We start from the raw sequence: 16,336 nt of genomic DNA on the forward strand, positions 1-16,336 counted from the left end.
TTTGTTTGCTGCTGATACATTGTCAACCAGGGTACCACTCGGCCTTATCACTGTCATGATATATAACTTATATTTTACAATTTTCCGTTTATAAATAATAATGAACAAGGTTTTGGCTCCATCTACAAATCAAAGTTAACCTTTGGTGGTTTTGGGCTATTTGTGTAGATCTTATATAGATGTGGTATGCGTGCCAATCAGACCATTTTCCATCCAAGTAAAAAAATTTGAGAGTAAAACATTATTGGTCAAAGTACAGCCTTTAAAACGGAGCATTAAGTCGCACCGAACAGCAAGCTATAAAGGGTCCACCAAATATGTGTGTAAAATCATTCAAACGGGAAAACCATCGGTCTAACAAAAAACAAGAAACGAGAAATACTTATGAACCACATAAATAAACGACAACCACTGAAAACTAGGTTCCTGACTTAGGACATGTGCAAACAAATGCAGCGGATTTAAACATTTAACAACCTTCCCCTTACCTGAAACAATAGTGAAACATCACAACATAGAAAGACATACATGTTCTATAAATATCAATTTAAATGGCTTAACTCAATCAATAGACATATTTACACAAGAGAACATAAATGAAGATTTATAATTTTTACATACTATTAATTTAATTCATTGTTTGCTGGTTCACATTCTGGACGCCATTTGCTCCTTTCTAATATAACATCAGACTCGGACTTCTCTTGAACTGAATTTTAATGTGCGTATTGTTATGCGTTTACTTTACTGCATTGGCTAGGGGTATATAGGAAGGGTTGAGATCTCATAAACATGTTAAACCCCGCCGCCTGTCCCAAGTCAGGAGCCTCTGGCTTTTGTTAGTCTTGTATTTTTTCTAATTTTAGTTTCTTGTGTACAATTAAGAGTTTAGTATGGCGTTCATTATCACTGAACTAGTATATAAATTTGTTAAGGGGCGAGCTTAAGGACGCCTCCGGATGCGGGAATTTTTCGCTGCATTGAAGACCTGTTGGTGACCTTCTGCTGTTGTCTGCTCTATGGTTGGGATGTTGTCTTTGGCACATTCCCCATTTCCATTCTTAATTTTATACACCGAACGAATAAATTTGATTGATGACTAATTCGTAAACAAAGTCAATAAAATTAGAGGTGAGATGTAAAACAATTTCAGAAAGGTAGCCCATAATCCTTATGACCTTGTTTAAAACGCCAAAAAGAATAATGTGCACAGGTAAATGCATATTATTTTGTTGTAAGTAATGCAGTATAAATGGGAAAAGAAACATGTTTTTACCATAGTACGAGAACAGGAGTGCAAATTTATAGTCATACCAAACACTTATGAAAACTGGTATATATTAAAGCTATAGAAACGGGATATGGTTATTTTTAATTACATTTTAACACAATCATGGTCTTTGACGTTTTTGTTTGGAGAGCATGCATCGTGAAGGTTTATTGAGAACAATGCTGTACACAAAAAGACAATATAAAAGTGATATTTTAATTTACGAAACATATAAAACATTGACATGAGCAATATGTTTTTTTTAAAATACACGATAGAAAAATAAAAATGATAAAAAAATAGCAATATGCCTTCAGTCTCATTACAATTGTGGAATTTGCAATCCTTTTCGGTCCAGTCATCATCAATAATACGGGTTATATAGCATATTTAATCCTCTTTAAGCGGGAGTAACCCATGGTGTATGTGTTGATCCTGCTCCCCATTCCTGAAGAAAATAATACAAAAATATGCAATCATGTCTTAAATTTGAATTATTCAGCATTATCCCTCGCAAATTTATAATAAAGTGTATCTTTTAACATTGCATAAATATGCTAATCATAGATTAATAAAGTTACAAACTTCCGTTTTTAAAGTAAACAAATCGTTTTGTTAAATTTCCATGTGATGCACTTGTCATACAAATGATGAACTATTGTCCAGCTTGAATCTTAACTATCATATAAAAACAAACATAAAATAAAGTAGTGTATTTCAATTCGATTAAAAATTTGCCACACACAAGTCATAGAACATGAAAATATGAAGGAAAACATTCAGAGACGATAATGGGCATTCTGTATATACGTTTGTTAATGTAAATGTATTACAGTTTAAACATTTAAAGACAACAGTAGTTTACCGAAGTAACCGATATTATTCGGTATAGCGTAATAGTCATTTTATTGATAAATAGTATTATCATTTAACCTCTTAACAGCAAAATTCTTCAAATAATATGTATTTTTATCATTTATGGAGGTAGTTGTTAAGACTTGTCATGTGTCAGCGATATAAATCAGTCCTAAACAGATATCTATGATCACACACATTTCAGAGGTATTGCTTAGAATCAAATTTGATGAACTGCACAGTTTAAGGTAAAGAAAAACAATAAAAATTGCACAAAATAGAACATATAAGAACCAGTAAAGATTTCAAATCCCTGTAATTTTTGCATCAGTTGTGAAACAATTTTAAAAGCACATTTAGCTACTTATAAAACCAGATATAATAAACCATTCGCTTAGGAACTCTCCTTTTAGACTTTTCCTCTGAGCTTGGTATCTTTGTTATTTTATCTTCTTTCTAGTTGTAAGCGACAATACAATAAACCTTTTTTATTGATATAATGTGCAATTGACATCAATATTTCGTATGAGTTGAAATGTAGCCAGTGAAAGAAAAATCGGTCAACTGAAATTATTGATATATGCGTTGATATGAATTTTTAAGAAAAATGGTATCAACTCTCCCAGTTAAAATTTACCATAGTTAGATATGACTATTTTTATGTCCATTTTGGTCATATATTTCTTCAACTGTGTCGGTTCTTATACATTATTTGCGGTTATTTTTAGACTTCGAGACCTCCTGATGAACCTTCATCCAGAAAATTGTTTTGAACGCATGTAATTAATAAAGTGTTTTTTTTGGTTTTTTTTTTAAGTTTAAGTATCAAATTAGTGGAAGGATATTCATTATTACACAGCCCATCACTAATCGAATATGTTTTACATTCTCTCGTCCTATGTTATGTATACTGACCGTGTTTAAGCCATATTAGAATTATGCTTTACAAACAATCTTTATTTAAAGAATGACTGTGATATTTTTTCTATGAAGAAATGACATAAAAAATTTGGTGCACACTGAATAACGCGCGTAGTGTGTTATTTAACAGTGTGCCCCACATTTTTTATGTTATTTCGAATAGACAGAAAAAATATTACAGTCATTTCTTATAATTTAATTCTAAATTCCCGTAAAAAAACCCGTAGAAAACCTTGAAAAAAAACCCGTTGATGACGTCACGGTTACATGACTAAACTATGTATATGTGCTGATAACAAAATAACGTCACCCAATTAGAAGTCGCGTTACATCCAAAATTAAATTATACTTGGATGTATGACATATTTACTGACATTGTTATACTTAAACCATAACCCTTCCTATAACACATATAACATGAAGTACTTACAGATGGGATTGCTCCGTCTGCTGGGATTTCTCGATTATTATCTTCCCCACTGATAGATCTCTTTGCTCGAACATCATTGAGTAAGCTCCTCAGCAAGGCTTTTAGATTTCTCTTTAATGACTAACAAGATTTGGCAATATCAGTTATAAAATTGAGAATGAATACTGAATATGAATCTCTCAAAACAATTGTTCCAGAGAACATATACAGATAAACAATATGCAAACTTATCAAGCATGTGTGAATACAGAATTGAAATTCGGGAATTTGTCACAAGGACAACAACCCAACCAAAGGAGCAGAGAACAGCCGACAGCCACCAATTGATCACCAAAACAGCAAGGAAATTCCACACTTGTAAGCAAGTTTCAGATGGCCTCAAAACAAAAAGATGTTCTAGGTGAGGGAAAATGAACGTCATACTTAACTCCAAAACATAATTAAAAACATGTAATCAAAAATTTAAAATGTCCGTTCCGGCTTTGAAATTAATATTTTCCAACTACATGTACACGATAAACATGATTAAATGGTTTAAAAGATATATCTATCAAATGAAAATTTTGCATATTTACAGAAAGAAAAACCTTGTCTTAAATTATTTCTTTGTTCAAACCCTAGCTCTGGAAAATTTCTCTAAAAAAACACCGTTATTTCACATTTTTATTCTTTCTCATGTGTCATCTGATACATTACTGAAAACACAACTCGAGGGGCCAGTTATGTAGAAGGAAAACTTGAAGCTTAACTCAGTAAAGTCATTTGTATGAACAACTTTTTTTTCATAAAGTATACTTAAATGACATTAGCATGCGAGTTAATTGCATTTCTTACCACTTTTGGACTGAGATCTCCAAATGAGTTTCTTGCATTACTTAGACAATCGTTGCCTGCTCTATCCCCACTTTTGATATCAATTGTAAGCTGTATTGCCCTGTTGCGAGGATTTGGATGATATTCATCATCCAAAAAATCGTTTTGATTTCTGAATACAGTGGCGAAGTACCTTTAATACAACATATACAAGTAGTTAAATGAAAATTAGTTTCCAATGTTAAGAAAAGGAAAATTAACGTTAATCATAAAGAAAGAAACTCAACCATTTATCAAAGTTTGGAAATTGATTTCTAAACGTTTGATGAATATACTTGTCAGTCAATCAATAAACAGTAAAATCACAAAAAACTGAACTCTGAGGAAAATTTCAAATCGGAAATGGCAAAAATAAAATGATAATACAAATCAAACAAATGAACAACAACTGTCATATTCCTGACTAAGTACAGGCATTTTCAAAAGTAGAAAACGGTGAATCGAAACTGGTTTATAGAGCTTAACCTCTCACTTGTATGACAGTCACATCAAATTCAATTATATTTACAAAGATGCGTGAACCAAAACAGACATAATAGGTAAAATTGTCAAAAAAGGGTTACAGCAGCCATCACCGTAACTGTTATTAAGTGGAAATAACGGATGAATCATTTATATGTTATAATCCTGGAATCTATGATGAGTCTACTATTTTAATCTTAGCGTAACTGATGAGTCTTATGTAGATAAATAATTTTGGTAAAAAAAAAAATACTTCTTTTGAGTGATACATTTTCTGAAACAACATGGGTTTTTTTCATTACTATTCCGTCATTTTTTTTTTAGGAGTTGCGTTAAACTGCGCTTTGTTTTAAAAGTTGCAAGTACAGTACAACTTTCATGCCTTTATTGAATGTTGTCAGGCAAAGATTGCCTTAAATAAAAGTACGTCAGTAACATACCCTGTGTTTTTGTCATAGAAATACTTTCCACCATCTGTATCCGAGTCCAGGTCATGAATATTATCTACAAGAGTCCATTTGTCTATTGTTCTGAACGTCGATGGATGAAATATTTTCAATTGAAATTCTGCGTTTGGTGGCAAACAGACACCAACTCGCACGTAACCTGAGCTACAATGATATAATTTGTGAACATGTCATACTAAAACATTTGATATATCTTAAATATAGTTAAACTTAATGTGGTAAGGTGCTGTCAATATTGCCGTTTCTTGTGTTAGTATCATAATTACTTTTTTTTTCTTGTAAAATCATAATTTATAACGTTCTCTTTAATCTTCAAAAGACATCTTTGTACACATGTAAAATATGTTATTATAAATATTTTGATATGAGCGTCACATATGAGTCTTTTGTAGATAAAACGCGCGTCTAAGTAGAATCAGAAATATCTTAAACAATTGGTCTATGGTAGAACACCATTTTAAAGAAAATTCATGTATCACAGTGCAATTTGAAATAAAAAATTACTTACTGCATATGTATACATTATATATATGACAATGGTATAAAACCAATAGTTTGCTAATACTGATTATTTCATTTAGATATATATGACAGAATTGTTTTTTAGTGCCAGACTATTGTTATGCACTGTATTTTACAAGTCAGAAAGGGGAGACTGTTTCAAATATTTCCTCTATCATCTTTATTTTATTCAACTTCTACCCAGTGGACACATAATTGGCAATCGCAGACAAACATCCGTTTTTAAATAAATCGAATGTGCAGAAATGGACGTTGAATGCAATTTAAAAAAGTATTCGGAAATATGTCTTACTTTGAAACTGCTTCTGTTAAGATTTTTACTGGATTCGGAATTTGATTATTGAAAAACATCGAATAACTGTATTGTCCACCGAGTATTACGAGGAAGGGAGCATTGTGTTCCATGTCAGACTCCATCATGGCCGTGCTGACGTCATCACGTACCATGGTAACCAAGTGCGCATCATTGGTTGATGAACTATCTTGAACTCTTATCTATTAAAAGAAAGTTAAGTTTAAATTCATAATTCATTTTCAAAATTATAAAATAAATCAAAGATATATGGTAAAAAATAAAACATTGGAAATTCGTTTCCAAACTTGATATCTCATTTAAAAAAAAAACAAAGAAAAATACCGATTGGGATTTTAACTAATTAGTCAAAAACCTACTGACAATGACTTGGTGCAAAACGACTAAAACAAAAGAATAGTATAAAATTATTATATAGAGAACTACACTCTAAGCAACACAAGCCCCTATATAACCAAGGGTGATCTTATGTGTTTTGCAAAAGTAAGCAGATCTTGTCCCAAATGTTACGCTACGAACTGACGTTAGTGTAAATAACTAGCTGAAATTCAAAACTATTATTTTGAACGGTAAGGAATTTCACAAAAAAAATCACTATTTAAACAATTTTCTGCTTAAACCTTTATCACACTTATGTGGTACAAAGTAATGCAGTATGGTTAATACCCATAACTGTTATTCTCAAATGGGTAAAGAGATTCATATGCGTTTTTTGGCAATCGAACCAATTAAAATAAAGCATTGACATATTTGAATTTGTAGACAATTACAGTCAATCAAATCCATAACCCCTTTTGGCCTTACCCGTACGAAAATTTCAACAGGAGTTCAACTGGACTTCGGCTGGACTTCCAGTCTGACTTTGAAAAGACCAGTCGGATATGACCCGTACACGTATTTTTTCATATACATGGGTTATTTAACAGCTGTTAATTTCTAAAAAGTCCAACCGCACTTTTTGATTGACTTTAGTCAGCTCGGGTATCATTAACTAAATAGTCTGTACTGACATGATTGATATCAAGCCTTTCACATAATATATGTGGATAAACATAAAGATCATTAATATAAGAAACTTGGGTTCAAACTCCCTGAAGCAAAGGTGACATTATCCAAACAAAACTCCTTTTTGTTTAAAATTTCTTAAGTTTTTAAGTGTCATCCTTGACTATCAAATGTTATGCTTTAGAATTCCTGATTACGCTAAATCTGGTAAAGCGATTCGGAAACATTGTTTTTTAAATCTGGCTTTATTTTTTCAGCACAATGAAATGTTTACCTTATTTATCTTTCTGTAACTTTTCAATGCACTTTTATTTCAAATTAATTTAGCCCTCCAACTGTTTTAGTTCTTTGAGCATCATTGGTGAGTTTCTTCGTAGACTAACTTGTTCGCACTTATTCTGATGCCTTCTATTTACAATGAATTGTGTTTTAAACTAGAAAAACGTTGTCCTAATCAACGTATAATAATAATGTTCATCCGCCTTTCTGATTGCAGACTTAAAGTACAGATTACAAAAATATATACCTCTCCAAAATTTTGGCAACACCACGCCATATTCCAACTTGTTCTTTCATAACATTCTGGTGTCATATGGAACGGTTCCGGTCTTACTACTGCAACTGCCTCACTACAAACATCAGTTCGGGTTACAGATCTATCTGCATCCCGAAAGTTTGCAATGTCATCCCCATCTCTTTCAGTATATAGATCATCATCATTGTCATAATCTTTGACACGATTTCCTTCGGTTGGCTACAAGTTCAATAACAATTACAGATTCGTAAACAATAAACACAATTTTTGGGGGCTTTTGCTTTTCATTTTCAACATCCGTGTAGTGATTTTGTTTCATAAATTGACATTTTTTAATCGTTTTGTTTCTATCATATTGAATTGTGACAGAGATATTTGCTGTGGTACTATTTGTAGATTCTTAAAAGAACCAATACGATCCATGTTGCTCTTTTAATTTTGCAGTTTTTAAAGGAGTTCTTATCCTTTAGATATGTGTACTGATCGACTTTCTCACTCACAGCCAATTAAAGTCATGCAAGTGAGATGTTTATCTAGCTATAGGACTTGGTTTAATCAACCGTCAAAGAAAATACTTGTACCAAGTCAGGAATACAGTTGTTTTCCATTAGTTTGAAATGTTCGAAACTTTATTTCTGTCCATTGGGACTTTTCCTTTATAATTTATATTGGAGTTCGGCATTTTTTTATTTATTTTTTATTTTTTATGCAATCCATAAAAAAAGTTGATTATGTATTCGTAATTTAATTTTAGATATTTAACATATGTTCTGATATGCCCCATGATTGAATCGAAGTTTAAAAAGTTTAAATATATGACTGCAAAAATATATGTAAGAATCAAACATAACAGACACAACCGAAAATATCGGGATTGCAGATGCACTGCGGGTAAAGGGGCATTAAATATTTTTAAAATGCGAATGTATTGGGTCAAGCTCCAATTAAAAAGGTGTCGTGTATTCTGTTGTGGATTATACATCTTCCAATGTTGATTTATGTGCGGTGTAATTGTATATTGTTTAAAATGTGATAATAGACAGTGTTTACAGATTACACATTTTGTAACGAATATCTTTTAAAAGAAAATAGGAAAACCTGTAGTGGTAGGCTTCATCTGAAACTTTATTGCAATATTGAAACTTGTTTTTAATAGTTCAACATATAATTTTTATCAACACGAAAGATAACTGTGTATACGGATCAAGTATTTGATATTATGAATCATTCAGATATATTTGTCAGCTAAAAGGAATCTGAATTATCCTCGTCTCAAAGGTTTTCATGCTATCAAGCATGCAGTGTGACATCACACTTTCCATTTAAAGAACATGCATAGCACTAATCCATTTGACATACAAAAACATATGTTCTGACGATGAAATGGTGACAACAAAAAGTTTATCAAGGGTTATTGATAACATATTTAGTTTTCTATGCACTAGACTCTGAACTGGTGTTTGTTCGTCATTATTTTGCATTGTTTTCTGTTCTTCATCTTGTGGTTAAAGTTGCCCCTTTAATAGTATCATATTCCTTTTCGATGAATTGAAACTGCAACTGTTGATTATATTGATTGATAAAGATATACTGATGTTCTCTTCATATGATTGAAAATCATCATATGATTATGCAGTTAATATTTTGTCACAAAACTTACGTCTGCAAATCCAAACTGTGCGTTTTTAACCGTAGACCTTGCTGAACTTTTGGCTACATTATTCCGGCGGAAACCAAGAGCTCCCATTTGATAGTATCCGTCTGTATCTTTGAAATCCTCAAACCTCACATCAGTGATGTAGACTGGTCCTTTCATAAACTCGACTCCAACGTGCAATAGATTGCGATTTCCCCTTGAATGTAGAAGCCGTATATTTGATAAGCATGCATATCTTTTGATACAATTTAAAGCAAAGCAAATTCGATTCTAAGCCTAAAATCTGAAATTCCTTGCACAGCGCTACATTAATCGACATTTGTCAAAAAATTATGTAGAATAGGTAAGAAACTATAATTCCTAGACCATGTTCCGGTTATGTAGAGTTTTTATATGGAATTTGGTGAAAACGGAATGTGAAGCAGTAAATAATTACATTTCAAAAGTCATTTCAATACTTATTTTTAAAACTAACACTATGTGTATAATATTAGTATATAAACTCATCATAGATACCAGGACTAAATTTTATATATACGCCAGACGTGCGTTTCGTCTACAAAAGACTCATCAGTGACGCTCGAATCCAAAACAGTTAAAAAGCCAAATAAATAACGAAGTTGAAGATATGTTCTTTCAAATAAAATGTTCATAAATAAATGCTTTAGAATTATTACACTTCTAGTTTCGTGGAAGATTTATAAATAACCTGATACCAATTTGTTAGCACCAGATGCAATGAGATGCTCATTTCAACAATAAATGTAACGTCAGTAAAACTTATGGTCAAAATCCAAACCCTTATAAAACGTTGTAGAGCTAATCCTAGATGAACCTTAATTTCAGCAAGGTTTGGACAAGGAATTTAAAGTTCGAGACAGTTACAATTTTCGGAAAAGAATCACACTTTTTGGAGTCTGCTGAATTTGTTTTTTTCATTTTGAAGCATGTGCTAAAATTTGAACTTCCATGTTGATAAGTATTATAAACAACGACCACAAATCAAAAAAAAAGATAATAGCTCTGGACAAGGAATGTTCGCGTCAGTAACAATTCTAGAAAGAAAACCACATTTTTGGGAGCCTGCTGATTTTTTTCTTCATTTTGCAGCATGTGCCAACATCTGAACTTCCATGTTAATAAATATAGTAAACAACGAACACAAATAAAAAAGATAAGAGATGATCGAACATTTGTTTGAAAAGAGGTGTGAAGTTTTGTTTAACCCTGCTAATTAAAATAACTATATAAACGAAAGGTCCATTGATAATAAAGAATTTGAATTATTCCGGAGGTTTGTAATTGTATGAACTAGTATTTGAATGTTCGTTTTGATGAGTTATTATTATCAGATTTTTAAAGAATCAATAGAACACGTGTCTAACGCTTTATTATACAGCTTACTGTAGCGTTACGGAGATTTTTGCGTGAGAGTTCTCTCTACTTAGTGCGTTTGTTATTTCTAAAGCATCATTAACAATAAGTCCATGTTCCCTAGTCAACTAAATAACTTCACTTACATTGATCTACCAAACGGGAATGATCTCTGCAAGTTTACTGTTGGTGATAGAAATGTTTCAGGTTCTCCAAAGTTATCCGAATCACCAACTATGATACTTTTTTCCAAAAATTGATATGCTGGAGTATCTCTAAAAAGAAAAAAAACACAGGATACATATTTTATTTAATTATTAATTCAGTATTCAATTTTTAACTTCAAATTGATGGTTTGTACTTCTTTTGATAATTCCAAAAAATAATGCATTAAAAAAAATGAAAGCTTAACATAATACAATAGTAACAAATAGTTTTTGATATGTGAGTAGTTAAATTTGTAAATGAAACACAATATCACTTTGAAGTCCTTAGTTTGGACATAGTAAGATCTGTTCAAACAGTACAATGCCAATGATATTATTTTGTCTCCATCGACACACACTTTGCATTATATATTAATTCTGTGAACAAATGGTGGAAATGACGAATCTCGATTGTAGCTGTTGAAAACGAAATTCAATCTGGTTTGTTTGCAGAATTTGTCAAAACTACGAAACCTTGTATGCAGAATTTGTTAAAACTACGAAACCATGAATCATTAAAAGAAACCCCGAAACAAAGACTCGTCAAATGAAATTTTCCTCAATAAATGAAAATTAATACTCCTGAATATGAATGAAAGTAAAATAGTACATATCTGAAGAAATGAGTTGTTTAAAAAAGAAGAATAAATTCTCGATTTTGACATTTTATCAACTTTGAGAAAATTCACATTGCAGAGGATGGAAACTAGTAATTTCTGGATTCATTCTTGAAACGGAAATCTATGAGACTAATCTTTTAATTATTTCCCACAAAAAGGTAGAGCATACGTCAAAAAGACCTACGAAAAAGAAACATGACGTTAATGTACATTTGTCTACAATAAAAAAGGGTATATATTATAAGTAAAATTTAGGCTCAGAATATATGCATCAAAGACAACAAAAGATTTGCAATTAGAACATATTTCCTAGATGAGAAAAAAAAGACGGTAATCTCAAATCAAGAGTCAAAAAAAAGAACTGACAAAATCACATTAAAAAATATAAACTACGAAAACACACACATTGCATAGAAAAATAAGTTTGAGGAAACGAATCCCATCCTAAAACCGGGCTTAAACTAGGGTGTCCGGAGTGGTGAGTAGTATTCGCTTTACATATGACAAAAGTCGTGAGTAATCGTTTAAGTAATATAACAATCGAAGATAAAAGGACAGGACTTTTATAATAACATATTAGACATTAATGTAACAATAGTCAAACACTGACGAGGTTTTTTCCTACAAAAATATGAAAATATTTTCTCTGTTGATTCAAAAAAGAAGACAGTTTTATTTTAATACTATCAACTAATTTAATGTTAGTTTGGAATTATGTATTTGTATTTATAAAGTCTTTACAATTACCGAAGTATATTTAAAACACACTGCGCAGATATATTTGTTAACATGAAGTTTGGCCGTGTGGTATATAAATGATTGATAATTGACTTACCTTAAAAGAACAACGCTAGAAAGACTGTCTGAAAATCTGAAAATACAAATATTGATGTTTTGCATTGCTATCTCACAAACGTAAGACTCTTTGTTACATTATTTTAAATGCTCGGAAGCAAACATTGGAGCAAATAAACTCATCATAGACACCAGGATTAAAATTTCCATATTTACGCCAGACGCGCGTTGCGTCTACACAAGACTCATAATAACATTAACGGTACCAATTTTCCTGCACCAGATGTGCCTTTCAACATTACAGGTATCTTCAGTGATGCTCATCATAAGTGACGCTCGAATCGAAAAAATCGTTTAAAAGGCCAAATAAAATACAAAGTTGTAGAGCATTAAGAACCAAAAATTCTCGAAATAAACATATTACCGCATCCAATTCTATTCAAAATCAAAGACACACCGTTATTGATTTTTAAGTTAAGTTGTCAAAAATGACATATTTGTTGTAAAAGAGTTTTGCAGATTAAATTTATATCCAGTCTCACTACATGAAACGTCAACACGTATTTCATTTCGCAATCCTTTACTACGGTAAACTTTTACAAGTCGGTACTTGCTTTCTCAAAGGGTATTTGTTTTGTATTTCTTAAAATTCTTAAAGTTATTGTTTCTCATGAAAAACGTCATTTACTTACGATGATTCTACGAGTTTCATGCATCCTCCTCTTACCCATGCATTCTGTCTGACGTTCTTATAAGCTAGAAATAAATTAAACGATCATTTGAGTTAATTGCTCACTTGCATATATATAAAGTCATGTTAACAAAAATCTAGTTACGAAGATAGTGTCTCAGACCTATGGTAAAATTCGTATTCATATTCTTTTAATATAATAACTATCCATCTATGCGTAAAATCTGTGATAATCAAATATTTGCCATTTTATTGAATCTGAGAAAGTGATGTAACAGTACAACATAATAAAAAGCAACAAAAATCTGTTGAAAAGGGCTTAATTCATCAGATGGATACACATAGAATTACATCTAACAAAACACAGAATTGACGTTGACGGGTACTTGTATATCTCCAAAACATTAACACACTACGCATTCATCTTAAACAAAATATCTATCAGTACACATGCATCCAATGAATTTAATGTAAAGACGTCATCAACAGACAGAGAGAAACTTGACCATGTGCAATGCCAAGATACCATACTGAAACTACTAGGTACAGAGGATCTGTACAATTATGATATTTAATATTCCTCACTAACAGGAATTGTGTTTATTAGTTACCTGTAAATCTTCTGAGATAGACACAATCGTCCTCACAGCCTTTAGGATTGGCGATGCAGTTGTTTTCTACAGGATTTTTCATTGGTCTGTATTGATTATAGCCTTCAGATTTTCCATTTGGTTTAAGTATATTGTCCCAAAATCCTCCGGCCTAGAATAAAATGCGTATTGTGTTGTATTTGTTTTTTGTGTTATGGCGAATAGAAGGGATTGCAAACATCATCTTTATCATAAAGTAAATGTGTATTGCTAAATAAGTTTCTTTTTTTCTTTTGATGTATTAGTAGATGTGAGCATTTCAGTTTTGACGTAAAGCTAATTGTCAGACCGATGTCAGTTTTTCATTTTATTTCTTTTGTTCGTTTTGATATTACAGATCATGTGCAAACATCTTATAGATTTTTATCCATTATATTTGAAGACTAGAACATCACATTAATTTGACTAGTTGATTTTTATGCATATCAATTTCGGTAGAACATGTTCATTTTGCAACAATAAAAGATCAGAATTTAAAATGAACAACTGTTTTAATTTATTTTTTCCTCCATGAATGCAATATTTACAATACATACATGTAGCATCATCTATTGATGTATAATAAGGTTTAAGATAATGAACATTGGTGGGAAAATCAAATTTAGAAAGAAGTCTAAAACAAGTAATCCCAACATCCTCTTTCACCCGCGGTCATGTACAGTTAACGTCAACTAACTTTTCTAGTTTTGTTATTTTACTACTCACCATTTAAGTGATTTTACTCCGATTCAAGTAATATTTTTCAATTCTAGAACCAGTATATAAAGTTACCTTTTCTTTGCATTTGGGAAATTCCAATTGATGTCGGAGAACAATTACTTACCCCGCCATTTGAATGAGCCGTGTTATCGTCAAATTGGTGGATAGCAGTAAATCTAGCCTCTTTATTTAACATATAGGCATTACCAGTATATGAATCTGGTAATAATGGATCGTCTGGAAAATTGAACCAGAATCCTCGACACTGTAATTGTATATAAAATTCATGGAACTTGGTACAAAAACTATATACGTTAAACACATGTTTCAAATTAGTTAAGGTACAGTATATTCAAATTTGAAGAAAACATTCATTGAACATGGTACAAAACTATATACGGTAAACACATGTTTTAAATTAGTTAAGGTACAGTATATTCAAAATTGTACAAAACATTCATTGAACACGGTTCAAAAACTATATACGGTAAACACATGTTTTAAATTAGTTAAGGTACAGTATATTCAAAATTGTACAAAACATTCATTGAACACGGTTCAAAAACTATATACGATAAACACATGTTTTAAATTAGTTAAGGTACAGTATATTTAAATATTTTTTTGTTTTGTTCATGACTTTCATTTTGTGTTAATCAAAAACGAAATTAAACAAAACGATAGTGTGTGTTGCATACTTTTCTAATTGTCATAAAATATCCAAAATATGATAAGAATCTAAAAATAATTATTTGGCCCCAAAATTACTTCAAATTTTAAAGTTATTATATATATTCTTAAAACACTGAAAACTTGTCTAAGGTATAAGGTACTTAAAGAAACAAAACAAATTTGACATCGAACAAGTTACCATTGCAACAAATCATAACCTAATTTGCATATTTAGTTAATTTTCGTGATTTTCCTTGTTTTTTTCCATCAAATTTTAAGTATATTTTAGACTGAAAAAGTATGTGCGCACCCAAGAAACAACTTTATATTTGGTGGAATAATGCCAATAGATATAATAAAGCTTTTGATAAATTATTTTGTTGGTTCTCGGCTGCGCAGGATGTTTCCACGACGGAAATAAAGTAAGAAAACTGCATAAATTCTGTATTTTTCATCGTTTTTGTGAAAACAGTACATATGATGACGTAATTATGACGTCATCAGATAAAAATCTTTGTGTTTTTCATTTATATTTCTTGACCCTATGCATTTCGAAACATTATGTGCTAATTTGAAATAGTTATCAAACATTTCATTTTCTATGGCCAAAACTAGGCCTTAATGCCCCGCCCCTACTCCTTTCTGTCACTTTATGTTTGCAATTTATATTTTCAAGTTGGTGATTTATTACAACTGGAATTTTGATAAGACAATATTTCTTTATACAGACAATAATTTATCACGCAAACAAACAGTTCATACTTAAAATATTTATTGTTAAAATCTGAGATTGACAGATAACACGAACATTTCTTTTTTAAATGAGCAACTATGTTTTAGTTTTACAGTAAGGGACGACATTAAAAGTTCAATGTGGGATAAAACAAAAACCTATTCAAATAGTTGTTTCACTGACCCCAACCCACCCCTCTTAATTTAATTTGCGAAAAATTGATTGACCAATATGGATATATGTAAAATCGATTATCAAAACTTTTTTATTTTAACTTACTTGTGTTACATTTAATGATTGTTTCAAATACAATGACTGATAACCTTTTAAATAATCCCTCACGAACACAAAATCTTATTTAATCATCCTCATCCATCCTTACATATTTGTTTTTAATTGAGTCATGCATTATGAAAACGTTAATGTCGAATAAATATTTTTTTTTAAATTATACATTAGAGACATCTTCATTTGAACATCGATGAAGTATTGTAGCTGTCATTATGCTAATGTAATGTACAATTTGGACAGTAACCTCTTTTCAGAACTGCAAGAATAATCTGTCATATAATTGTTCTAAGGAGGA

General features: G+C 31.1%; 1 protein-coding gene across 1 annotated transcript in view; it reads right to left on the reverse strand.

The window, feature by feature from the left end:
* Positions 1–1,472: 1,472 nt before the first annotated feature.
* The window catches only part of LOC134681417 (cell migration-inducing and hyaluronan-binding protein-like), a 38,259-nt gene continuing 23,395 nt past the window's right edge, over positions 1,473–16,336 (reverse strand). Inside the window, exons 13-24 of the mRNA XM_063541074.1 lie at positions 14,470–14,610; positions 13,608–13,758; positions 12,998–13,061; positions 12,346–12,381; positions 10,831–10,959; positions 9,314–9,506; positions 7,645–7,872; positions 6,093–6,295; positions 5,252–5,422; positions 4,311–4,482; positions 3,477–3,596; positions 1,473–1,718 (exon numbers count right to left, since the gene is read on the reverse strand). Of these exons, the coding sequence (XP_063397144.1) occupies positions 1,671–1,718; positions 3,477–3,596; positions 4,311–4,482; positions 5,252–5,422; positions 6,093–6,295; positions 7,645–7,872; positions 9,314–9,506; positions 10,831–10,959; positions 12,346–12,381; positions 12,998–13,061; positions 13,608–13,758; positions 14,470–14,610 (1,656 nt within the window). The 3' untranslated portion in view covers positions 1,473–1,670. The remainder of the gene's footprint in view (positions 1,719–3,476; positions 3,597–4,310; positions 4,483–5,251; positions 5,423–6,092; positions 6,296–7,644; positions 7,873–9,313; positions 9,507–10,830; positions 10,960–12,345; positions 12,382–12,997; positions 13,062–13,607; positions 13,759–14,469; positions 14,611–16,336) is intronic.

The sequence above is a fragment of the Mytilus trossulus genome, chromosome 1, assembly GCF_036588685.1.
Source record: "Mytilus trossulus isolate FHL-02 chromosome 1, PNRI_Mtr1.1.1.hap1, whole genome shotgun sequence".
Lineage (NCBI taxonomy): Eukaryota > Metazoa > Mollusca > Bivalvia > Mytilida > Mytilidae > Mytilus > Mytilus trossulus.